At 51.4% G+C, this 27018-nt stretch overlaps 1 protein-coding gene across 5 annotated transcripts in view; it reads left to right on the plus strand.

Moving 5' to 3' along the window:
* Positions 1–17379: 17379 nt before the first annotated feature.
* Positions 17380–27018, plus strand: part of LOC145349492 (ankyrin repeat domain-containing protein 10-like) — a 58673-nt gene continuing 49034 nt past the window's right edge. For 2 of the 5 annotated variants that reach the window (XR_013888081.1, XM_080198032.1), the window contains exon 1: positions 17458–17762. Coding sequence is in view for 2 of the 5 variants with exons in the window: in XM_080198032.1 (XP_080054158.1) it covers positions 17565–17762 (198 nt within the window). In the remaining 3 variants the exon portion in view is untranslated. Of the gene's footprint in view, positions 17763–22896; positions 23053–23121; positions 23363–27018 lie in introns of those variants that run through there. The other 3 variants (XM_080198029.1, XM_080198031.1, XM_080198030.1) reach the window with 3 other exon arrangements.

The following is a 27018-nucleotide window of genomic DNA, read 5'->3' on the forward strand; positions in this document are numbered from 1 at the left end:
ACCAGGAGCAGCAACAACACCCCCACCCCTAAACCCCCCAGCAACAATCCCCCCCAAGCAAACCCCAACAACCCCCCAAGCAAACCCCCTCACTGCCCAAATTCTCTCCCCTAAACCTTCCACATCCCAATCAAATCCCCTGCCCAAACCACATCATCCTAAACACCCCCTCACCACCTACAGCCTAAATCCTAAACATAGCCCCTCATCTTAAAATCCCTCAACACCCATACCCCTCACTGCCAACTCCCCCAACAAATCCCCCTCCCCAGCAAAAACCCAAACACCCACCAAACCCCCACCCCAAACCCCACTCCCCTAAACCTCCCTCCCAATTCCCCCAGACCTCCCTGTAAAGCCAGCACCTTGCTCCCTAGCATCACTAAACAACCTCCCAAACCCCTCTCCCACAAACAAACTTCCTCAACAACCCCCTCCATACACCTTCAGACCCCCTTCCACAACATATGCCAGACACACCCCCGCTTAAAAACACCCACCTCACAACCCCCACCCTTAACTAGTGGGAAATTCAGTGATGTTAACATCATTAAATGTCAAAGGGCAATAGTTAAGTTCTCTCTTGTTGGAGATGGTCATCCTGGCATTTGTGTGGCGTGAATGTTACTTGCCACTTGCCCAACCTTGAATGTGTCCGGCTCTTGTTGCACATAGGCACTGCTTCAGTATCTGAGGAGTGGCGAATGATGCTGAACATTGTGCAATCATCAGCAAATATCCCCACTTCTGACCTTATGATGGAGGGAAGATCATTGATGAAGCAACTGAAGATGGCTGGGCCGAGGGCACTACCCTGAGGAACTCCTGCAGTGATGCTCTGGGACTGAGATATTGGCCTCTAACCACCGTAACCATCTTCCTTTGTGCCAGGCATAACTCCAACCAGTAGAGACTTTTCCCCCCGATCCCATTGACTTAAATTTTATAACAGCTCCTTGATGCCATACTCAAGGACATTGAGTTTATCTATTTTATTGATATTTTTCTAAAGTTGTAAAAAGGCCAGGAGCTGAATGGCCCTGGCGGGACCCAAACTGAGTGTCAATGAGTGAGCTACTGCTGAATAACTGCCCCTTGATAACACTGTTGATGATCCCTTCATACCTTTAATGATGATGAAGAGTAGAGTGATGGAGTGATGATCAGCCAGTTGGATTTGTTCTGTTTTTTTGTGTACAGGACATACTGGACAGTTTTCCACGTTGCCAGGTGTTGTAACTGTAATAGAATAACTTGGCTAGGAGCACAAGCCTTCAATACTATTGTTGGAATATTATCAGGGCCTATAGTCTTTGCTGTATCCAGTCCCTTCAGCTGTTTCTGGATATCATAGAGTGATTTGAATTGGCTGAATATGGCATATGTGACAGTGAGGACCTCAGGAGGAGGCTGAGATGGTTCATCCACTCAGCACTCCTTGCTGAAGATTATTGCACATACTTCAGCTGTGTCTTCTGTATTGATGTGCTGGACTCCTCCATCATTGAGGATGAGGAGACTGAAGTCCTCCTCCTGTTAGAGGTTTAATTATCCACCACTATTCACAGCTGGATTGCAGAGTTTTAATCTGATACACGAATTGTGGGATCGTTTATGGCGTGATGGCACAGTGGTCAGCACCACGGACTCACGGCAACAGCACCCAGGTTCCATTCCAGCCTTGGGTGACTGTGTGGAATTTGCACGTTCCCCCCGTGCCCGCGTGTCCGGGTGCTCCGGTTTCCTCCCACATTCCAAAGATGTGCAGGTTAGGTGGATTGGCACAGGGTTACAGAGATAGAGCCTCTGATCCTTCAGTTAGTCAGTGCAGGCTCGATGGGCCGAATGGTCTCTCTCTGCACTGTAGGGTTCTGTGGTATTGCGTGTTGCTACCACGATCTGGCACAGCAGTTATTCCGTGTTGTAGCTTCTGCAAGTTGACACCTCATTTTTAGGCATGTCTGTTGCAGTTCCTGGCATGTCCTCCTCCAGTTTTCATTGGCCAGGGCTGACCCCTTGGCCTGACAGGAATGGAAAAACTCGGCAGGGCTGGCAGTGTCTGTGGAGAGAGAAACACAGTTAATGTTTCAAATCTGCCTGACTCTGTTTCTCCACAGATGCTTCGAGACCTCACTGAGGTTTTCCAGCATTTTTATTCAAGTAGTATTTTCAACAAGATAAAGGAACTAATGACACAAATAGCGATAAATGGTTTCAATCTAATCATCATTACAGAGGAATGATTGCACGATGCCCGAGGCTGTGGAATGAATCTTTCCGGGTGCACAATATTTCAAAACAACAGAGGGAGAAAAGCAGGGAGTAATGCTGATGGTGAACGATAACATAATGCTGGGATGGGGAGGGGCATGATGGTAATGTCACTGGACTAGTAATCCAGAGACTCTGGGTAATGACCTGAACTTGGGTTCAAATCCCACCACAGCAGATGGTGCAATTTGAAATCAGTAAAAAAATCTGGAATGTAAATAATGGTCACCATGAAAGCATTGTTGATTGTCAGAAAAACCCCATCTGGGTTCACTGATGTCTTTAACTAAGGAAATAAGAACATAAGAAATAGGAGCAGGAGTAGGCCATCTAGCCCTTCGAGCCTGCCCCGCCATTCAATAAGATCATGGCTGATCTGAAGTGGATCAGTTCCACTTTCCCGCCCTCTCCCCATAACCCTTAATCCCCTCTCTTATCAAAAACCCATCAACCTGCGTCTTAAAAATATTTAGCGAGGCAGCCTCCACCACTTCAACGGGCAGAGAATTCCAGAGATTCAACACCCTTTGAGTGAAGAAGTTCTTCCTCAACTCCGTTCTAAACCGCCCCCCCTTTATCTTGAGGCTGTGCCCCCTAGTCCTACTGTCCTTTCTGAGTGGGAAGAGTCTTTCCACCTCTATCCTATCCATCCCATTCATCATCTTATACGTCTCAATGAGATCTCCCCTCATTCTTCTAAACTCTAACGAGTACAAGCCTAGTTTATTCAGCCTCTCCTCATAGCTCAACCCCCTCAACTCCGGTATCAGCCTAGTAAACCTCCTCTGCACTCCCTCCAAGGCCAAAATATCCTTGTGTAAGTGCGGCGCCCAATCTACCATCCTTACCTTGTCTGGCTTATATGTGATTCCAGTGCCACAGCAATGTGGTTGACTCATTAAATACCCCTCTGAAATGGCCTAGCACATCAATTAAAGGGCAATAAGGGACAGGCAGTAAATGTTGGCTCAGACAGCAACACCTGTATCCCTTGAATGAATTTTAAAAAACCCACCTTACTGTACTGTTCTGCTACCTCAACCTTTCTCTTTGGATTTCCAAATCTCCCTTCACCCAAACCCTCTCACCTCCCCTTTTATCTGCCTGATTTGCAGTCACGCCCTCCTGCCCCTGGCCATTGACCAACTCTGAAGTTCAGCCTAACCTGGGGGAATGATGTCTCCAGGAATAAAGTGCACAGGTATTGCCAAGTCAAAGTGCTCAAGCTGCAGACATGGTTATCTGGAACTGCAGTGTATTCCACAGATTCCCACTTGTTGCAGCCACAGGACACCACCATCCCAATAACACATTTAAAGTAATAGAATGTCTCCTAGCTTGGTGACAAAAAAAACACTCAACAGCCAATGGATGCTGAAAAGCAGCACCTTTTTCCCCCTCTGTACCAAATTCCCAATTTAGCGCTTGTTCCTTGTTGCACCCAGTCCTTTACTCACTCTGTGCTACTTTGCAGTAGCAAAACCTGTCTGCTTATATGAAGAGCGAATGACTCACACCCAAGTTACAGCATCCTGCCATGGTAATTAACATGGAAAGTGTGAAAATTTGCATCTTTACGATAATATTTGACCCCAAAATGAGCTTTCAACCACACACCAGCACCATCACTACTTGTCTCAACCCATCCTCGTTTGCTTTCTCTAGGTTTGACTATTTAAATGCACACCTGGCTAACCTCCCACATTCTATCCTCTGGTTTCTGTTTCCTGTCCCCTAACTCATGTTAAGTCCTGAGCTCACTGACCTACCCTGGCTCCTTCTCTGGCCTCACCCCTCCAACCTCTGTGATCTCCTCCAGTCTTACAGCCCTCCTCTAATTCCGGCCTCTTGAGAATCCCCAATTTTAACGGCCTTTTCTTTTGACCTTTTTGCAACTTTCTTCCCCTTCATTTACTTAAATCCTATTTCTAACTTTTCCCATTTCTGATGAAAGATCACAGACCTGAAACATTAACTCTGTTCCTCTCTCCACAGATGCTGCCGAACTAATTCCAGAGTCATGGAATCCCTACAGTACAGATGGAGGCCATTCGGCCCATTGATTCTGTATCGACCACCATCCCATCCCGGCCCTATTCCTGTAGCTCCACATATTTATCCTGTTGATCCCCCTGACACTAGGGTCAATTTAGCATGGTCAGTCAACCTAATCTGCACATCTCTGGAATGTGGGAGGAGTCCGGAGCACCCGGAAGAAACCCACGCAGACACGGGGAGAATGTGCAAACCCCACACAGACAGTGACTCAAGGCTGGAATTGAACCCTGGTCCCTAGCGCTGTGAGGCAGCAGCGCTAAACACTGTGCCACCATGTCACACAACCTGACGAGTATTTCCAGAATGAGTTGATCAGATTGTCGGACTGACCATATGATCTTCACAGGGGTACACTCAATCTAACCATCCTGTCTACAAAGCAAGCTGATTGCTGTTGACATGGACAGTAACCAATGGAAAGGGGAACGTCAGCACCATCTACTGGCTAAAGGATCACAGCTGGTCAAGCAGGGGACATAATGCTGCTGGTTGGAATTCTCACACCATCAGGAAGCCCCAGCTGGTGTAGGCAGTGGCTGCAGTCATTCCATTTGCAACAGCAGCAGCAGGAGAGGGCTTCAGCTTCATTAAGCAGATTGAGAGGCAATAAAGGGGGGAGACAAGGGGGCAGAGAGGGAGGGCAGAGTTTGGAGGGATGCAGAAAGAACTGAATTGGAAATGGTGCAAATAAAATGGTAAATTGGTATGTTGTGAGTGAAGAGAATTTGTGTATCAAATGGTGTGGAGTTAGGGTTCTGAGTGTGAAACGGAGGGAGTTAGATGGGGTTCAGTGTGTATGTGTGAGGTTGGGGAGTTGGGGTATACTGTGTGTGTGAGCACGTGGTGTTGGGGTATACAGTGTGTGTATGTGTGAGTGTGGGGGGTTGGATGGGGTACAGTGTGTGGGTGTGTGTGAGTGTGGGGAGTTGGATGGGGTACAGTGTGTGTGGGTGTGAGTGTGGGGGGTTGGATGGGGTACAGTGTGTGTGTGGGTGTGAGTGTGGGGGGTTGGATGGGGTACAGTGTGTTGGTGTGTGTTGTGGGGGAGTTGGATGGGGTACAGTGTGTGGGTGTGTGTGAGTGTGGGGAGTTGGATGGGGTACAGTGTGTGTGTGGGTGTGAGTGTGGGGGGTTGGATGGGGTACAGTGTGTGGGTGTGTGTGAGTGTGGGGGGTTGGATGGGGTACAGTGTGTGTATGTGTGAGTGTGGGGGGTTGGATGGGGTACAGTGTGTGGGTGTGTGTGAGTGTGGGGAGTTGGATGGGGTACAGTGTGTGTGTGGGTGTGAGTGTGGGGGGTTGGATGGGGTACAGTGTGTGTATGTGTGAGTGTGGGGGGTTGGATGGGGTACAGTGTGTGGGTGTGTGTGAGTGTGGGGGGTTGGATGGGGTACAGTGTGTGTATGTGTGAGTGTGGGGGGTTGGATGGGGTACAGTGTGTGGGTGTGTGTGAGTGTGGGGAGTTGGATGGGGTACAGTGTGTGTGTGGGTGTGAGTGTGGGGGGTTGGATGGGGTACAGTGTGTGGGTGTGTGAGAGTGTGGGGAGTTGGATGGGGTACAGTGTGTGGGTGTGTGTGAGTGTGGGGAGTTGGTTGGGGTACAGTGTGTGGGTGTGTGTGAGTGTGGGGAGTTGGATGGGGTACAGTGTGTGGGTGTGTGTGGGTGTGGGGAGTTGGATGGGGTACAGTGTGTGGGTGTGTGTGAGTGTGGGGGGTTGGATGGGGTACAGTGTGTGGGTGTGTGTGAGTGTGGGGAGTTGGATGGGGTACAGTGTGTGGGTGTGTGTGAGTGTGGGGAGTTGGTTGGGGTACAGTGTGTGGGTGTGCGTGAGTGTGGGGAGTTGGATGGGGTACAGTGTGTGGGTGTGTGTGGGTGTGGGGAGTTGGATGGGGTACAGTGTGTGGGTGTGTGTGAGTGTGGGGAGTTGGATGGGGTACAGTGTGTGGGTGTGTGTGAGTGTGGGGAGTTGGATGGGGTACAGTGTGTGGGTGTGGGGAGTTGGATGGGGTACAGTGTGTGGGTGTGGGGAGTTGGATGGGGTACAGTGTGTGGGTGTGTGTGAGTGTGGGGAGTTGGATGGGGTACAGTGTGTGGGTGTGTGTGAGTGTGGGGGTTGGATGGGGTACAGTGTGTGGGTGTGTGTGAGTGTGGGGAGTTGGATGGGGTACAGTGTGTGGGTGTGTGTGAGTGTGGGGGTTGGATGGGGTACAGTGTGTGGGTGTGTGTGAGTGTGGGGAGTTGGATGGGGTACAGTGTGTGGGTGTGTGTGTGTGTGGGGAGTTGGATGGGGTACTGTGTGTGTGTGTGTGAGTGTGGGGGGTTGGATGGGGTACAGTGTGTGGGTGTGTGTGAGTGTGGGGAGTTGGATGGGGTACAGTGTGTGTGTGTGTGGGTGTGGGGAGTTGGATGGGGTACAGTGTGTGGGTGTGTGTGAGTGTGGGGAGTTGGATGGGGTACAGTGTGTGGGTGTGTGTGAGTGTGGGGGGTTGGATGGGGTACAGTGTGTGAGTGTGGGGAGTTGGATGGGGTACAGTGTGTGGGTGTGTGTGAGTGTGGGGAGTTGGATGGGGTACAGTGTGTGTGTGTGTGTGTGGGTGTGGGGAGTTGGATGGGGTACAGTGTGTGGGTGTGTGTGAGTGTGGGGAGTTGGATGGGGTACAGTGTGTGGGTGTGTGTGAGTGTGGGGGGTTGGATGGGGTACAGTGTGTGAGTGTGGGGAGTTGGATGGGGTACAGTGTGTGGGTGTGTGTGAGTGTGGGGGGTTGGATGGGGCACAGTGTGTGGGTGTGTGTGAGTGTGGGGAGTTGGATGGGGTACAGTGTGTGGGTGTGTGTGAGTGTGGGGGTTGGATGGGGTACAGTGTGTGGGTGTGGGGAGTTGGATGGGGTACAGTGTGTGGGTGTGTGTGAGTATGGGGGGTTGGATGGGGTACAGTGTGTGGGTGTGGGGAGTTGGATGGGGTACAGTGTGTGGGTGTGTGTGAGTGTGGGGAGTTGGTTGGGGTACAGTGTGTGGGTGTGTGTGGGTGTGGGGAGTTGGATGGGGTACAGTGTGTGGGTGTGTGTGAGTGTGGGGAGTTGGTTGGGGTACAGTGTGTGGGTGTGTGTGAGTGTGGGGAGTTGGTTGGGGTACAGTGTGTGGGTGTGGGGAGTTGGATGGGGTACAGTGTGTGGGTGTGTGTGGGTGTGGGGAGTTGGATGGGGTACAGTGTGTGGGTGTGTGTGAGTGTGGGGAGTTGGATGGGGTACAGTGTGTGGGTGTGTGTGAGTGTGGGGAGTTGGATGGGGTACAGTGTGTGGGTGTGTGTGAGTGTGGGGAGTTGGTTGGGGTACAGTGTGTGGGTGTGTGTGAGTGTGGGGAGTTGGATGGGGTACAGTGTGTGGGTGTGTGTGGGTGTGGGGAGTTGGATGGGGTACAGTGTGTGGGTGTGTGTGAGTGTGGGGGGTTGGATGGGGTACAGTGTGTGGGTGTGTGTGAGTGTGGGGAGTTGGATGGGGTACAGTGTGTGGGTGTGTGTGAGTGTGGGGAGTTGGTTGGGGTACAGTGTGTGGGTGTGTGTGAGTGTGGGGAGTTGGATGGGGTACAGTGTGTGGGTGTGTGTGGGTGTGGGGAGTTGGATGGGGTACAGTGTGTGGGTGTGTGTGAGTGTGGGGAGTTGGATGGGGTACAGTGTGTGTATGTGTGAGTGTGGGGGGTTGGATGGGGTACAGTGTGTGTATGTGTGAGTGTGGGGGGTTGGATGGGGTACAGTGTGTGGGTGTGAGTGAGTGTGGGGAGTTGGATGGGGTACAGTGTGTGTGTGGGTGTGAGTGTGGGGGGTTGGATGGGGTACAGTGTGTGGGTGTGTGTGAGTGTGGGGGGTTGGATGGGGTACAGTGTGTGGGTGTGTGAGAGTGTGGGGAGTTGGATGGGGTACAGTGTGTGGGTGTGTGTGAGTGTGGGGAGTTGGATGGGGTACAGTGTGTGGGTGTGTGTGAGTGTGGGGAGTTGGTTGGGGTACAGTGTGTGGGTGTGTGTGAGTGTGGGGAGTTGGATGGGGTACAGTGTGTGGGTGTGTGTGGGTGTGGGGAGTTGGATGGGGTACAGTGTGTGGGTGTGTGTGAGTGTGGGGGGTTGGATGGGGTACAGTGTGTGGGTGTGTGTGAGTGTGGGGAGTTGGATGGGGTACAGTGTGTGGGTGTGTGTGAGTGTGGGGAGTTGGTTGGGGTACAGTGTGTGGGTGTGTGTGAGTGTGGGGAGTTGGATGGGGTACAGTGTGTGGGTGTGTGTGGGTGTGGGGAGTTGGATGGGGTACAGTGTGTGGGTGTGTGTGAGTGTGGGGAGTTGGATGGGGTACAGTGTGTGGGTGTGTGTGAGTGTGGGGAGTTGGATGGGGTACAGTGTGTGGGTGTGGGGAGTTGGATGGGGTACAGTGTGTGGGTGTGGGGAGTTGGATGGGGTACAGTGTGTGGGTGTGTGTGAGTGTGGGGAGTTGGATGGGGTACAGTGTGTGGGTGTGTGTGAGTGTGGGGGTTGGATGGGGTACAGTGTGTGGGTGTGTGTGAGTGTGGGGAGTTGGATGGGGTACAGTGTGTGGGAGTGTGTGAGTGTGGGGGTTGGATGGGGTACAGTGTGTGGGTGTGTGTGAGTGTGGGGAGTTGGATGGGGTACAGTGTGTGGGTGTGTGTGTGTGTGGGGAGTTGGATGGGGTACTGTGTGTGTGTGTGTGAGTGTGGGGGGTTGGATGGGGTACAGTGTGTGGGTGTGTGTGAGTGTGGGGAGTTGGATGGGGTACAGTGTGTGTGTGTGTGGGTGTGGGGAGTTGGATGGGGTACAGTGTGTGGGTGTGTGTGAGTGTGGGGAGTTGGATGGGGTACAGTGTGTGGGTGTGTGTGAGTGTGGGGGGTTGGATGGGGTACAGTGTGTGAGTGTGGGGAGCTGGATGGGGTACAGTGTGTGGGTGTGTGTGAGTGTGGGGGGTTGGATGGGGCACAGTGTGTGGGTGTGTGTGAGTGTGGGGAGTTGGATGGGGTACAGTGTGTGGGTGTGTGTGAGTGTGGGGGGTTGGATGGGGTACAGTGTGTGGGTGTGGGGAGTTGGATGGGGTACAGTGTGTGGGTGTGTGTGAGTATGGGGGGTTGGATGGGGTACAGTGTGTGGGTGTGGGGAGTTGGATGGGGTACAGTGTGTGGGTGTGTGTGAGTGTGGGGAGTTGGTTGGGGTACAGTGTGTGGGTGTGTGTGGGTGTGGGGAGTTGGATGGGGTACAGTGTGTGGGTGTGTGTGAGTGTGGGGAGTTGGTTGGGGTACAGTGTGTGGGTGTGTGTGAGTGTGGGGAGTTGGTTGGGGTACAGTGTGTGGGTGTGGGGAGTTGGATGGGGTACAGTGTGTGGGTGTGTGTGGGTGTGGGGAGTTGGATGGGGTACAGTGTGTGGGTGTGGGGAGTTGGATGGGGTACAGTGTGTGGGTGTGTGAGAGTGTGGGGAGTTGGTTGGGGTACAGTGTGTGGGTGTGTGTGGGTGTGGGGAGTTGGATGGGGTACAGTGTGTGGGTGGGTGTGGGGAGTTGGATGGGGTACAGTGTGTGTGTGGGTGTGTGGAGTTGGATGGGGTACAGTGTGTGTGTGTGGGGGGGTTGGATGGGGTACAGTGTGTGGGTGTGTGTGGGTGTGGGGAGTTGGTTGGGGTACAGTGTGTGGGTGTGTGTGAGTGTGGGGAGTTGGATGGGGTACAGTGTGTGGGTGTGTGTGTGGGTGTGGGGAGTTGGATGGGGTACAGTGTGTGTGTGTGTGTGTGTGTGGGGAGTTGGATGGGGTACAGTGTGTGGGTGTGTGTGTGTGTGGGGAGTTGGATGGGGTACAGTGTGTGGGTGTGAGTGAGTGTGGGGAGTTGGATGGGGTACAGTGTGTGGGTGTGTGTGTGTGTGGGGAGTTGGATGGGGTACAGTGTGTGGGTGTGTGTGAGTGTGGGGAGTTGGATGGGGTACAGTGTGTGGGTGTGTGTGAGTGTGGGGAGTTGGATGGGGTACAGTGTGTGTATGTGTGAGTGTGGGGGGTTGGATGGGGTACAGTGTGTGTATGTGTGAGTGTGGGGGGTTGGATGGGGTACAGTGTGTGGGTGTGAGTGAGTGTGGGGAGTTGGATGGGGTACAGTGTGTGTGTGGGTGTGAGTGTGGGGGGTTGGATGGGGTACAGTGTGTGGGTGTGTGTGAGTGTGGGGGGTTGGATGGGGTACAGTGTGTGGGTGTGTGAGAGTGTGGGGAGTTGGATGGGGTACAGTGTGTGGGTGTGTGTGAGTGTGGGGAGTTGGATGGGGTACAGTGTGTGGGTGTGTGTGAGTGTGGGGAGTTGGTTGGGGTACAGTGTGTGGGTGTGTGTGAGTGTGGGGAGTTGGATGGGGTACAGTGTGTGGGTGTGTGTGGGTGTGGGGGAGTTGGATGGGGTACAGTGTGTGGGTGTGTGTGAGTGTGGGGGGTTGGATGGGGTACAGTGTGTGGGTGTGTGTGAGTGTGGGGAGTTGGATGGGGTACAGTGTGTGGGTGTGTGTGAGTGTGGGGAGTTGGTTGGGGTACAGTGTGTGGGTGTGTGTGAGTGTGGGGAGTTGGATGGGGTACAGTGTGTGGGTGTGTGTGGGTGTGGGGAGTTGGATGGGGTACAGTGTGTGGGTGTGTGTGAGTGTGGGGGGTTGGATGGGGTACAGTGTGTGGGTGTGGGGAGTTGGATGGGGTACAGTGTGTGGGTGTGGGGAGTTGGATGGGGTACAGTGTGTGGGTGTGTGTGTGTGTGGGGAGTTGGATGGGGTACAGTGTGTGGGTGTGTGTGAGTGTGGGGGTTGGATGGGGTACAGTGTGTGGGTGTGTGTGAGTGTGGGGAGTTGGATGGGGTACAGTGTGTGGGAGTGTGTGAGTGTGGGGGTTGGATGGGGTACAGTGTGTGGGTGTGTGTGAGTGTGGGGAGTTGGATGGGGTACAGTGTGTGGGTGTGTGTGTGTGTGGGGAGTTGGATGGGGTACTGTGTGTGTGTGTGTGAGTGTGGGGGGTTGGATGGGGTACAGTGTGTGGGTGTGTGTGAGTGTGGGGAGTTGGATGGGGTACAGTGTGTGTGTGTGTGGGTGTGGGGAGTTGGATGGGGTACAGTGTGTGGGTGTGTGTGAGTGTGGGGAGTTGGATGGGGTACAGTGTGTGGGTGTGTGTGAGTGTGGGGGGTTGGATGGGGTACAGTGTGTGAGTGTGGGGAGTTGGATGGGGTACAGTGTGTGGGTGTGTGTGAGTGTGGGGAGTTGGATGGGGTACAGTGTGTGTGTGTGTGTGTGGGTGTGGGGAGTTGGATGGGGTACAGTGTGTGGGTGTGTGTGAGTGTGGGGAGTTGGATGGGGTACAGTGTGTGGGTGTGTGTGAGTGTGGGGGGTTGGATGGGGTACAGTGTGTGAGTGTGGGGAGTTGGATGGGGTACAGTGTGTGGGTGTGTGTGAGTGTGGGGGGTTGGATGGGGCACAGTGTGTGGGTGTGTGTGAGTGTGGGGAGTTGGATGGGGTACAGTGTGTGGGTGTGTGTGAGTGTGGGGGGTTGGATGGGGTACAGTGTGTGGGTGTGGGGAGTTGGATGGGGTACAGTGTGTGGGTGTGTGTGAGTATGGGGGGTTGGATGGGGTACAGTGTGTGGGTGTGGGGAGTTGGATGGGGTACAGTGTGTGGGTGTGTGTGAGTGTGGGGAGTTGGTTGGGGTACAGTGTGTGGGTGTGTGTGGGTGTGGGGAGTTGGATGGGGTACAGTGTGTGGGTGTGTGTGAGTGTGGGGAGTTGGTTGGGGTACAGTGTGTGGGTGTGTGTGAGTGTGGGGAGTTGGTTGGGGTACAGTGTGTGGGTGTGGGGAGTTGGATGGGGTACTACAGTGTGTGGGTGTGTGTGAGTGTGGGGAGTTGGTTGGGGTACAGTGTGTGGGTTGTGGGGAGTTGGATGGGGTACAGTGTGTGGGTGTGTGTGGGTGTGGGGAGGTTGGATGGGGTACAGTGTGTGGGTGTGTGGTGGGGAGTTGGATGGGGTACAGTGTGTGGGTGTGTGTGTGTGTGGGGAGTTGGATGGGGTACAGTGTGTGGGTGTGTGTGGGTGTGGGGAGTTGGATGGGGTACAGTGTGTGGGTGGTGTGGGGAGTTGGATGGGGTACAGTGGTGTGTGGGTGTGGGGAGTAGGATGGGGTACAGTGTGTGAGTGTGGGGAGTTGGATGGGGTACAGTGTGTGGGTGTGTGGGTGTGGGGAGTTGGATGGGGTACAGTGTGTGGGTGTGTGTGTGTTGTGTGTGTGTGTGTGGGGAGTTGGATGGGGTACAGTGTGTGGGTGTGTGTGTGTGTGGGGAGTTGGATGGGGTACAGTGTGTGGGTGTGTGTGAGTGTGGGGAGTTGGATGGGGTACAGTGTGTGGGTGTGTGTGTGTGTGGGGAGTTGGATGGGGTACAGTGTGTGGGTGTGTGTGAGTGTGGGGAGTTGGATGGGGTACAGTGTGTGGGTGTGTGTGTGGGTGTGGGGAGTTGGATGGGGTACAGTGTGTGTTGTGTGTGTGTGTGGGGAGTTGGATGGGGTACAGTGTGTGGGTGTGTGTGTGTGTGGGGAGTTGGATGGGGTACAGTGTGTGGGTGTGTGTGAGTGTGGGGAGTTGGATGGGGTACAGTGTGTGGGTGTGTGTGAGTGTGGGGAGTTGGAAGGGGTACAGTGTGTGGGTGTGTGTGAGTGTGGGGGTTGGATGGGGTACAGTGTGTGGGTGTGAGTGAGTGTGGGGAGTTGGATGGGGTACAGTGTGTGGGTGTGTGTGTGGGTGTGGGGAGTTGGTTGGGGTACAGTGTGTGGGTGTGTGTGAGTGTGGGGAGTTGGATGGGGTACAGTGTGTGGGTGTGTGTGGGTGTGGGGAGTTGGATGGGGTACAGTGTGTGGGTGTGGGGAGTTGGTTGGGGTACAGTGTGTGGGTGTGTGTGAGTGTGGGGAGTTGGTTGGGGTACAGTGTGTGGGTGTGTGTGTGAGTGTGGGGAGTTGGTTGGGGTACAGTGTGTGGGTGTGGGGAGTTGGTTGGGGTACAGTGTGTGGGTGTGTGTGAGTGTGGGGAGTTGGTTGGGGTACAGTGTGTGGGTGTGTGTGTGAGTGTGGGGAGTTGGTTGGGGTACAGTGTGTGGGTGTGTGTGGGTGTGGGGAGTTGGTTGGGGTACAGTGTGTGGGTGTGGGGAGTTGGTTGGGGTACAGTGTGTGGGTGTGTGTGGGTGTGGGGGGTTGGATGGGGTACAGTGTGTGGGTGTGTGTGAGTGTGGGGAGTTGGTTGGGGTACAGTGTGTGGGTGTGTGTGGGTGTGGGGAGTTGGTTGGGGTACAGTGTGTGGGTGTGTGTGGGTGTGGGGAGTTGGTTGGGGTACAGTGTGTGGGTGTGGGGGGTTGGATGGGGTACAGTGTGTGGGTGTGTGTGAGTGTGGGGAGTTGGTTGGGGTACAGTGTGTGGGTGTGTGTGGGTGTGGGGAGTTGGTTGGGGTACAGTGTGTGGGTGTGTGTGAGTGTGGGGAGTTGGTTGGGGTGCTCTTTGGCCACCTTCCTCTAGTTAAGACAATCCTTGAAGCAACTGTGCCGAACCCTAAGTTCATTAAGGCAACTATCAAGTCACTGAGGCAATTTAAATATATGTATACACCCCTATGTTGTTTACCAGACACAAGGGTGTCATAACCTCTTATTTGGGAGGGAGGTGTGTGCCCTATGTGCCTCTGGCACTGACAGACATGGTGGTTGGGGATACACCTAGAGATTGGTGTGGTAGATTGGACTTTATCGATCAGGGTGATCAAGTCCTGATCGATTGATTGGAAATGGCCAAAAGGGGTGTGAAACCCAACGGGGTATAAAGGGTGCTGCGCATCAAAGAATCTTTCTCTCTCTCTCTGACCCCATGAATGAGCTACAACAACGGTGACCGTCATGAGGAGAGCCACTACACTCGAGAAGGAAGGAAGACTAGAGCCAGAGTGCCAGACCAGCCCAAAGAACCAGACTACGCAGAGGATACTCATCACAGATAAAGGCCAATATCTGTCAGTCACGCAAAGTTAAGTCATGGTCTTGTGTTGGACTTGAACTTTATTATTTTCTGTAAGATAACTTATTGTTGGTTGGGTGGGTGATTATTGATTGTGTTTTTTAAATAAATATTGGTTGTACTAACAAGGAGTCTACTCACAATTCTTTGTCCATCATATAAGGGTTAAAATAGACTGTGTGGCAGGCACAACATCCTCATATGACAGTCCTACCATTCCAGGAATCAGCCTGTTAAACCTTTGCTGCACTCCCTCTATAACAAGGACATCCTCCCTCAGATAAGGATACGAAAATGGCACATAATACTCCAAATGTAGCCTCACCAACACCCTATACAATTGCAGCAAAACATCCCTATCCCGATACTCAAATCCTCTTGCTATGAAGGCCAACATACCATTTGCCTTCTTTATTGCCTGCTGTACCTGCGCGCTTACTTTCAGTGACTGATGCACAAGGACACCAAGGTCTCATTGAGTATCCGCCTCTCTCAATTTACACCCACTCAAGTAATAATCTGTCTTCCTATTACTGCTACCAAAGTGGATAACCTCACATTTATCCACATTATACTGCAGGCTGTATGCCCACACTCAGCCTGTCCAAAGCACCTCTGTATCCTCCTCACAGCTCACCCTCTCACCCAACTTTATATCATCTGCAAATTTGGATATAATACATTCAGTTCCCTCTTCCAAATCAATAATATATAGTATGGACAGTTGGGGTCCCAGCACAGATCCCTGCAGAACCTCACTAGTCACTGACTGCCAGTCAGAAAAAGACCCATTTAAGCCAACTCTTAGCTTGCTACCTGCTAACCAGCTTTCTATCCACCTCGAGACATAACCTGCAATCCCATGTGCTTTAACTTTACATAATAATCTATTATATGAGACCTGGCACAAGGGCAGATGATTGCAGTATTTGGAGGTCAATCATCTTGGCTCCAAGAACTCACTACAGGAGTTCCTCAGGATAGTGCCCTAGGCCCAACCATCTTCAGTTGCTTCATCAATGACATTTCCTCCATCATAACATCAGAAGTGGGGATGATCATTAATGATTGCACAATGTTCAGCACCATTTGTGACTCCTCAGATACTGAAACAGTCTGTGTCCAATGCAGCAAGACCTGGACAACACTCAGGTTTGGGCTGGGTAAGTGGTCAGTAACATTCATACCAACAATGACCATTTCAGACAAGAGGAAATCTAACCGTCTCCCCTTGACATCCAATTTCATTACCATCTCTGAATGCTCCACTGTCAACATTCTGACGGGGTTACTATCAACCAGAACTGGGCCATCAGAGAAATACTGAGCTGCAGGAGCAGCTTAGAGGCTGGGAAATTCTCTTTGTTCATTTCCAGCGATGCCCACATCCCATGGAAGTATAAAGCAACAAATCCTGTGGCGAGTAACTCATTTCCTCACTTCCCAAAACCTCTCCACCATCAACAAAGCACATGTGAGGAGGATGATGGAGTACTCACCACTGGCCTGGGTGAGTGTAGCTCCAAAACCATTGAAGAAACTCAACAGTATTCAGAAGAAAACAGCCCATCTGATTCTATCACCTTCAACATTTACTTTTTCACCATTATTGCACAGTGAAAGCCGTGTGTACCATCTGCAAGATTAACTGCAGCAACCCACCAAAGCTCCTTAGGCAGCACCTTTCAAACCTGCAACCTTGACCACCTAGAAGGACAAGAGCAGCAGATACATGGGAACATTGGTGTGTGCAAGTTCCCACCTGAGTCACTTAACATCCTCACTTGGAAACACATCATCATGTCAGTGGGAAAAATTCTGGAATTCCCCCCAACTGCACTATGGGTGTACCTACACTGCCTGGATTGCAGTGGTTCACAAAGGCAGCTCACCACTACATTCTGAAGTGCTATTAGAGATGGGCAATAAATTTGACTGTACTAGCAACATCCACATCCTGTGAAAGAAGTTTAAAAAGTGTGAAAGAGTGGGGAGTTGGATATGCATGGCCTTTGAAGCCACTGAACACTGGTAAGGAGCCCAACAGCAGCAGCAGCAACTGTACCACAAATGTTAGGAATGCAATATGGAATTTTCCAGTTTGACCACTTGGAAACGTAGTTTGCCTTTGAGCCTTGCTGTAGCTCTGATCTTAGCCAGGTTTCAGGGCACGACTCCAGGTTTCACGGCTTCATTCTGGATTTTGCATTTTTGCTCCAGGCCTTGGATCTCCACTCTGGGTTTTGCTGATCCAGTTCAGATTTTGTGTCTCCAGTCTGGGTTTAGTGGCTCCAATCTGGGTTTTGCTGCTCTGCTCCTGGTTTTTCTATTTCAATCCAGGTTTGTGGCACCACTTTGGATTTTTTATTCATGGGATGTGGCCATCACTGACTAGGCCAGCATTTATTGCCCATCCCTAACTGTCCTTGAACTGAGTGGTTTGCAAGACCATTCAGAATCAACCACATTGCTGTAGGTCTGGAGTCACCTGTAGGCCAGACTGGGTAAGGACAGCAGATTTCCTGCCTAAAAGAATACAAGTGAACCAGACGGGTTTGTACAACAATTGACAATAGTTTCATGGTCATTATTAGACTTTCATTCCAGTTTTTTTATTGAATTCAAATTTCACCATCTGACATGGTGGAATTTGAACCCGGGTCCCAAAAGCACCAGCTTGGGTCTATGGATTACACATCCAGTGATAATGCCACAACACCACTGCACCCCCTTCTGATGCTGGTACGGGTCTTTCTGCTCAGCTCCGGGCTTTGCAGCTCCATTCTGGGTCTTGTTGTTCCACTCCGGGTTTTGTTGTTCCACCCCGGGTTTTGCAGCTCCACTCCGGGTTTTTTAGTTCCACCCCGGGTTTTGTTGTTTCACTCCGTGTTTTGTAGTTCCACCCCGGGTTTTGCAGCTCCACCCCGGGTTTTGTTGTTCCACTCCGGGATTTGTAGCTCCATTCCGCGCTTTGCAGCTCCAGCCCGGGTTTTCCCGCTCCATTCCAGTTCTCCCTGCTCCGGTCCGGCTCCTGCCGCTCTCCCTTTGTCTTGGCGCCGGTGGAGCGGGATCGCGGCACAGAGCGGAGCCGGAGCCCGGGGCACCGAGTGGGGAAGCGGAGGCCGAGCCGAGAGCCCCGCGCCCAGAGCCTGAGTGTCCGGGAGGCAGTGAGGCTGGAGCCGGGGCTGAGTGCTGGTATGGCGGCCTGGGAGCGGGAGCGCGGCTTCTCCAGCGAGGAGCTGCTGGCGCTGCGCTTCCCGCTGCACCGGGCCTGTCGGGACGGCGACACCGCCGCTGTCCGCTCGCTGCTCGCCGCCTCCCCCCTCAGCCACACCGGCCTGGAGGACAACTTCTACGGGTGGACCCCCCTCCACTGGGCCGCTCACTTCGGCAAGGTAAGGCCGGCCTGAGGCCGAGCGAGGGCCGCCTATGGAATCTATAAGCACGGCTATACATTGTGTATAGGCTTAGTGGCCTGATATATAGAAAGGTCAGATATAATGGAGAATTTGTGAGGTAAGGATGGGAAATTAGCTGTGAGTAGCGTCATAAATAGCGGTAAATACACAAAGATGTCTAAATCATATATTTATATTAATTATAAGTACTTTCAAAATAAAAGGTAAAAACACTCCGACATTAAAATTGTATATCTGTGCACTTCCTGTCATTTGGTCCATGTTTACATCCTGATGTAAACATGTCACGCTGTAGTTACACCTCCCTGCCCTCAGGGGCGCCACAGGGCCACCGCCAGAGCAGCAAGGCGCCAAACCCCATCGTAAATATGGAGCTGGGAATTAACGAGAGACATTTATCAAATGGAAGACCCAGGATCTGGCTTTAAAATGAAGTCCAGTTTGTGGGCTGCACTGGGTGGTGTAATTATTCACTCCCCCTCCTCTTCTGATTAACCCTAACACTCTCATGGACTGCACCTAGTTGTCTGTTTCAGCAATGAGGCTCCTATGTACATCCACAACATATATTAGTCCTCTGACAGGCGGGAGCAGCTACAGTGTCAGAAGTTTACACTGCAGTTTCTATTACAAATCCCAACACAGGAATTAATTATGGACAAGTTCACAGGAAGTGCCTACAGATAGAAGTTTTTAAACACATTAAATGAATGTATTTGTTATGGATCTAGATCTGCTCTGTGTAAACGTTATGAATAGACTAACATAAACTGCATATGTTTATATATGTGAGGGAGTGGAATTCAATAATCTTGACCTTACCTTCAGGCAGTCTGCACAACTATAGGTTGCGCATAAACAAAATAAAACCACAATCAAAATGTTTTGAACATGAATAAAATGAATAGTTTTTTAGATTTAGATTAAATTAAATAAACCTAATTAAACCTTTGTAAAAATCTTGCATCAGCTTGGATTTTAGGCCAGCTTTTCTATTAGGCCCTGTGCCCATATTTATAAAGGGAGCTCCTTATGTAAACCTGTCACATTGTAATTACATCCTCCTGCCTGTGGTGGTGCTGTAATGTCATCACTGGTTTTGAGGGTGATCAGAAGTTTGCGCAGGAAGTTTCCCACTTTAGATGTAGACAGATCAGTTTCTAATGCATTCTCAGCAATAAGGATATAATAACCCACTTTAAAACAGGAGCTGAAGTGTACCTGCCCTGCCCCCAACCCCAAATCCACTGCACCAGAGTACTACACCCAACACCTGATTGTACTCTCCCATGTACAATACCACATGTGACTGGCTTGCATATCTTAACGTGTCTAAATATGAAATTAACATCAATACCCAAGATGAAAAGGAAAGAGTATATTGTGTGAAATAACTATTTCTTAGCATTGAATTATCAAATTATCTGACACACCATACACAGGATCCCTTATTTTAAAACAAAGTGACTAGGCCATTATTGAATATTCCTTTTCTATAACAACTGAATCAGCGTAAATTATTTTTGGTGAATTTGGCTCCCCCATCCATAACTCAGCGCCCTAGGTTTTCCCAATCCAAACGATCAGTTTCCCCCTCACAACACTTACAAAATGGGCACCTGTTGGGCAGTATTGAGCACTGATTCATCTCCAGTAATGAGGATGCTGAGCCACCTTGTACCTCCAACCATCAGGACAGCAGGTCGTTTTCATCATTGGGGCCATCGATCCACCCTCCAGCGATGGGAACATGACTGCCTCTCTGCCTATGATAGTGCTTTGCCTCCAACCTCCTGAGACACCTATTACTCCCTTGTGACCACCATATTCCCCCCTCCGGCTGCCGTGACCCTGTTGTCCTCCCGTCATCCCCGCCCAGCCACTTGATCGCCATGACCCCGGCTCCTCCCTCCTCCGGCCACTGTGACCATGGCTCCAGCTTCCCAGACAACCATTCCACATTGCTGTCAACCACCAGGCCCCCGTATGTGCCCTTCTGACCTCCAGGATGCCTACATTCCCCTTCCAGTGACCATTACCCCCAGTCCCTCCACCTCCCCCCTCCAGTGACTACTGCATCCATTCCCTCACCTTCCCCCTTCAGTGACCAGTGCACTCATTTCCCCCACGCGCCCCATCCAGCGATCAGTGCAGCCATCTCCAGTCTTCGATCCCCATTTTCTTAACCTTCTGCGATGAAGATGCACCCCCTTTTGAGCTTTCAAGATCGGCAAACTGCACTCAAGAATGAGCAGAGAGCTGTCACTGAGCAAACTGCCATCGCCGGGGGATCCAGTCACTGAGCAAACTGCCATCATAGAACCATAGAACCCTACAGTGCAGAAAGAAGCCCTTCGGCCCATCGAGTCTGCACTGAATACAATCCCACCCAGGCCCTACCCCCATCTCCCTACATATTATACCTACTAATCCCTCTAACCTATGCATCCCTGGACACTAAGGGGCAATTTCTTAGCATAGCCAATCAACCTAACCCGCACATCTTTGGACTGTGGGAGGAAACCCACGCAGACACGAGGAGAATGTGCAAACTCCACACAGACAGTGACCTGAACCGGGAATCGAACCCAGGACCCTGGAGCTGTGAAGCAGCAGTGCTAACCACTATGCTACCGTGCCCGTGACTGGATCACCGGGGGATCCAGTCACTGAGCAAACTGCCATCACTGAGGGATCCAGTCACCGAGCAAACTGCCGTCACGGGGGATCCGGTCACCGAGCAAACTGCCGTCACTGGGGGATCCGGTCACCGAGCAAACTGCCGTCACTGGGGGATCCGGTCACCGAGCAAACTGCTGTCACGGGGGATCCGGTCACCGAGCAAACTGCCGTCACTGGGGATCCGGTCACCGAGCAAACTGCCGTCACTGGGGATCCGGTCACCGAGCAAACTGCCGTCACTGGGGATCCGGTCACCGAGCAAACTGCCGTCACTGGGGATCCGGTCACCGAGCAAACTGCCGTCACTGGGGATCCGGTCACCGAGCAAACTGCCGTCACTGGGGATCCGGTCACCGAGCAAACTGCCGTCACTGGGGATCCGGTCACCGAGCAAACTGCCGTCACTGGGGATCCGGTCACCGAGCAAACTGCCGTCACTGGGGATCCGGTCACCGAGCAAACTGCCGTCACTGGGGATCCGGTCACCGAGCAAACTGCCGTCACTGGGGATCCGGTCACCGAGCAAACTGCCGTCACTGGGGATCCGGTCACCGAGCAAACTGCCGTCACTGGGGATCCGGTCACCGAGCAAACTGCCGTCACTGGGGATCCGGTCACCGAGCAAACTGCCGTCACTGGGGATCCGGTCACCGAGCAAACTGCCGTCACTGGGGATCCGGTCACCGAGCAAACTGCCGTCACTGGGGATCCGGTCACCGAGCAAACTGCCGTCACTGGGGATCCGGTCACCGAGCAAACTGCCGTCACGGGGGATCCGGTCACCGAGCAAACTGCCGTCACGGGGGATCCGGTCACCGAGCAAACTGCCGTCACGGGGGATCCGGTCACCGAGCAAACTGCCGTCACGGGGGATCCGGTCACCGAGCAAACTGCCGTCACGGGGGATCCGGTCACCGAGCAAACTGCCGTCACGGGGGATCCGGTCACCGAGCAAACTGCCGTCACGGGGGATCCGGTCACCGAGCAAACTGCCGTCACGGGGGATCCGGTCACCGAGCAAACTGCCGTCACGGGGGATCCGGTCACCGAGCAAACTGCCGTCACGGGGGATCCGGTCACCGAGCAAACTGCCGTCACGGGGGATCCGGTCACCGAGCAAACTGCCGTCACGGGGGATCCGGTCACCGAGCAAACTGCCGTCACGGGGGATCCGGTCACCGAGCAAACTGCCGTCACGGGGGATCCGGTCACCGAGCAAACTGCCGTCACGGGGGATCCGGTCACCGAGCAAACTGCCGTCACGGGGGATCCGGTCACCGAGCAAACTGCCGTCACGGGGGATCCGGTCACCGAGCAAACTGCCGTCACGGGGGATCCGGTCACCGAGCAAACTGCCGTCACGGGGGATCCGGTCACCGAGCAAACTGCCGTCACGGGGGATCCGGTCACCGAGCAAACTGCCGTCACGGGGGATCCGGTCACCGAGCAAACTGCCGTCACGGGGGATCCGGTCACCGAGCAAACTGCCGTCACGGGGGATCCGGTCACCGAGCAAACTGCCGTCACGGGGGATCCGGTCACCGAGCAAACTGCCGTCACGGGGGATCCGGTCACCGAGCAAACTGCCGTCACGGGGGATCCGGTCACCGAGCAAACTGCCGTCACGGGGGATCCGGTCACCGAGCAAACTGCCAATGTGTGGGATCCAGAATGAAGAAAGCCTTATCAATGAAACCCTTTATAATTAAGGGAGAGTTTTACCATTGGCACTTAACTAAGAGGAGACTGGGGAAATAGGCACACCTACACCAGTAGAGAGTAGTAAGGAGATTAAACTGAAAGGAACACATGAGCAGGCAGGATTTCTCTACGCACAACACTTGCACCCTGTATAAAAATGCCAAAGTCATCTAGTCTGAAATTTCCATGCAATTCCTGGTTATGAGCCATTCATCCCTGAAAGAAATACTTAAGATATTGCATGCTGACATGGCCTCTCATGGTCTGATGGATGATGTCCCAGTGGAAGTGTGCCTTTTGCTTTCTTCCTGTTTAAAAAGAGCTCGAGCTTTTTCCTTGGAGCAGAGCCTAGATGTGTTGTAAATTCACTGAAGGACATATCCAAAAGAGCAGCTGAGGAGCCAGGTTAGTCCTAAAACCTGCACCTTCTCACTTTCAATTTTAAAAAATGTTTTGCGCAGTTTGCTTTCCAGTTTCCCAGACCTCCATGCCTTCTGCAATAATTGCTTCAGAGTTTACTAAGAAGAATGTGAAAATGAGAGATGTTAGAGTCACACAAATTAAGCACACTCCTGCCTAATTGATACATTACTTTCAGTGAGGTTGGGAGGAATGCCTCCAAACTGACAAGACTCTGTAATTAAGTGCTGCCCTTCCTAATTCACTTTGTTCCTGTATATTGTTTTAGGTACGCTCTAACCTTTTCTTTGTACAAATTGTTGTGAAGATTATTAGGTACTGGATCGCAGTGCTTGAAAGTACAGGTTGATTGGTTGATTACAGCTTTGAAATTTGATTGATACGCTGCGAGGCGGGCCATCAGAAGCACTGGAGCATTCATTCTCTGCTGCTGGCCAGCTCCAAGACAACCGTTTGTACAGAGGTAACATCCATTTAAAGCTAGAAACTGCAAGGAAAGGAAGGAACAATGTTTTCACCCAGTACGTTCAAAACGAGAAACCTTGTATTTTACACTAAGCATAAGAAATTGCTAAGTTAATACTGTGGTGTTTTGTACAAAGGTATGGTACGTTTCTGGGCACTCCATTATAAGAAGGACGTGAACCCAATGGGAAAGATGCACTGTAGATTTACTGGGATCTTCCACAGGAATGAAAAGACTGGAGTTCATCAACTTAAACTTAAAACTTTCTATGCCCTGACTGCAATGGTTAAGGATTGGCCTAAAGGAGGTATTGAAAGATACAGAAAGGCAAATATTGATTAATTCTTGGTGAGACAATAATATAAAGCACAAATTTAAAATAATCACCAAGGGAACTTTAGGGGAAGTTAAAGCAGTATACTTGTGTGTAGAATGTGGAATTATCTCTGCCACAAAGCAGGATTTATTTTAGAGGGAATATGAGTTACTTGGGGATGTCTTGTGTGCAGGGAGTGAGCTAGATTAAAATAAAAAAGATAAGAGCATAAATGACACAGGCACAATAAGCCAAATGGTTACTCTTTATTGCACAATCTGATTTTATTGAAGAATTTGCTCTGCTTAGCTGAAAGTTGAATTCTCCTCGTGCGGTGATTTCTGTCTTTTAGGAAAAGCTTTTTTTCCCTCCGTCCTGACAAATGAGTATTGCTCAGTGACTTGCCATATGGCCCATGAAAAAGCTTTAACAAAGAAATTTCTTCCAGTCTGTATGGTGTTGTGCAGTGCTATGGCACTTGTTGTGTTTCTGATGGAAACCTTTTGGTATCCTCATCCTTTACTGAACCCGCAGTTTCCAATAATTAAACCACAAAAGCTTTTGTACAGTGCCTGTTCAAAACAGGATGATTACGTCTAAATATTCCCAAGTGGTAGTTTCTGACATTTGCTGTAAATTATTCTTAGATCTGCTGCCTGACATAATGTGCAAAGAATATACCAAGGTCTCCATGTCCACTCTCCATACAGATACAGCAAACTCTTGGCTTGTTAAGACTTTATGCTATTTGCATTTGAGGACTGATATTAACAGCTCAGTTGGAGAGTGATAATCTAGAATTCTGTTTCACTACTCCCCAAAGGGGAATCATTTGAAAATTTCCAGACTGAGATGAGTGGATATTTTTGTACAGTAAGGATATTGAACAAAGGTGGGTAAATGGAGTTAAAGGACAGATCAGCAATCAACCAATTACCAGAGGAACAGGCTAAGATGGCCTCCTCTTGTTACTTTTTGCTTTGAGATGGTAGGGGAATGGTGGATAGAATGGAAATTAGAAGTTTAAGCATAGGAACATGGACTGTGTGTATAGGGCACTGGCTAGTTTCACTGTGCGCGTGTACGAGACAGATTAATTTCATTGCCGCGTGTTCGCCTCCGGCCAGTTTAATTGCCGCGTGTTCGCCTCCGGCCAGTTTCGCTGCCGCGTGTTCGCCTCCGGCCAGTTTCATTGCCGCGTGTTCGCCTCCGGCCAGTTTCGCTGCCGCGTGTTCGCCTCCGGCCAGTTTCGCTGCCGCGTGTTTCGCCTCCGGCCAGTTTCATTGCCGCTTGTTCGCCTCTGGCCAGTTTCGCCGCACGCGTGTTCGCCTCCAGCCAGTTTCATTGCCGCGTGTTCGCCTCCAGCCAGTTTCGCTGCGTGCGTGTTTCGCCTCCGGCCAGTTTCGCTGCCGCGTGTTCGACTCCGGCCAGTTTCATTGCCGCGTGTTCGCCTCCGGCCAGTTTCGCTGCCGCGTGTTCGACTCCGGCCAGTTTCATTGCCGCGTGTTCGCCTCCGGCCAGTTTCATTGCCGCGTGTTCGCCTCCGGCCAGTTTCATTGCCGCGTGTTCGCCTCCGGCCAGTTTCATTGCCGCGTGTTCGCCTCCGGCCAGTTTCATTGCCGCGTGTTCGCCTCCGGCCAGTTTCATTGCCGCGTGTTCGCCTCCGGCCAGTTTCATTGCCGCGTGTTCGCCTCCGGCCAGTTTCATTGCCGCGTGTTCGCCTCCGGCCAGTTTCATTGCCGCGTGTTCGCCTCCGGCCAGTTTCGGCGCGCGCGTGTTTTGCCTCCGGCCAGTTTCGGCGCGCGTGTTTTGCCTCCGGCCAGTTTCGGCGCGCGCGTGTTCGCCTCCGGCCAGTTTCGGCGCGCGCGTGTTCGCCTCCGGCCAGTTTCGGCGCGCGCGTGTTCGCCTCCGGCCAGTTTCGGCGCGCGCGTGTTCGCCTCCGGCCAGTTTCGGCGCGCGCGTGTTCGCCTCCGGCCAGTTTCGGCGCGCGCGTGTTCGCCTCCGGCCAGTTTCGGCGCGCGCGTGTTCGCCTCCGGCCAGTTTCGGCGCGCGCGTGTTCGCCTCCGGCCAGTTTCGGCGCGCGCGTGTTCGCCTCCGGCCAGTTTCGGCGCGCAGTCATGTAGGGGATTGGTGATTAGATTTTGGAACCAAATGTTACATTTGTCAGCATTCATTCATATCTGAAGAAGCAACATCATCCCCTCAGTATGATTTGGATTGTGTCTGCCTGCAGACGGTTGTTAAAAGTCTGGAATTTAGTGTGGAAGCGCCTGGTAATTTATTTGATCTCATTAGGTTTTCCAATATAAACTTTTTTGTCAGTTAAACAACTGTATGAAAGATCCAGTAGATTTGAGTCAATGCAAATTGTAGTGGTTTGGTCTACTTGTGTTGAGGAGTGGCTACTGGTTGGGTGAAATCATTTTTGAATTCTTCAAGTAGGCTTGTTACCAGCTACTTTGTGAATTTGTAATAATTCTTTATGAATTATGCAAAGTAGAGGGTCAAAAAGGTCAGTACAGCTGCTCCCTAAAGTTAATGCATCACATTAACTATTAATCAACTATTCCTTCAGATACTCATGTGATATCTGCTTAACTCACACTCTCCCCAAATATTCCATTGTGTTCTGTAACTCTGGATAGATTGAGGTGGGTTCAGTTTGCCTGCACTTTAAATGGGTTCTGCCCTAATCCCTTTCTTGTCCCAATCTCAGGTCCTTCACTGCAGAAATGCAATTGTCTTTTCTCTGCAAAGTCTCCAATAGCTGATTATCCTTTTGATTGTGAGTTGAACTGTGTGCCAGGTTCTGGATGTGGTGGTCCCTGCGCCAGGAAGGACAGGGTTTTGTGCTTCTTTCCTCCAGCTACTTATCCCCAGATCCATTTAACTTTTTACATTATTGCCATGCACTACTTGATTCTTACCAGTGAACGAGAGATGTTAAGCCCGAGGCTCCACCAAGACTTAGGCTTTCAGTTGAAGATTCCTAACCCATGTCACTATTTGCTGCTTTCCTGGCCACTAGCACCACTAAAAACACATTCATCTCACTTCCCGTTCTGGGATCTTGCTGGGCACAACAACGACCGTAATGGACCCAGTCAAGTAGCAAACTGAACGTGATGTACTTTGGGAAACAATATCAATGCATCTTTTTTCTTCTTGCAGTTAATCAGCTTTCAGACAGCTGTATGAAAATAGTGTTATGCCAGGTTGGTCTAGTAAACAGTCTGAGTGTTATGAGCATGGAGAATAGATTGTAAACTGTTTGCTGTTTGGGTGAGGCTTTTGTATCAGGTTGCTGTCACAGTTATTTTTGATTGAAGATGCCCAAGGCACTGGGAATGTATGCCTAATGCCAAGAGCAGTCAGCAGAATTATTTTTAAGTTATGAGGGCATGAATATATAAATATAAGTGCCAGGTTGTTACAAAGCATCTGCGGTAACTGTCCAAACTGAACTTTAAAGAACATTAGACAGATCATGTCTGAAAGGCACTGAGTATTATTTATGGTAAGCACAGATATTTGAAATGGTTTCCAAGTTATTTAAACCTGTTTCTGTGAATTTACTTATGTCATTGTTTATTCATAATCTTTTGAGATTCACGAGGCCATTTAAGGACCCATACAGTGGAAATAAT

This window comes from Carcharhinus amblyrhynchos, chromosome 10, assembly GCF_965287045.1.
Source record: "Carcharhinus amblyrhynchos chromosome 10, sCarAmb.v2.hapA, whole genome shotgun sequence".
Lineage (NCBI taxonomy): Eukaryota > Metazoa > Chordata > Chondrichthyes > Carcharhiniformes > Carcharhinidae > Carcharhinus > Carcharhinus amblyrhynchos.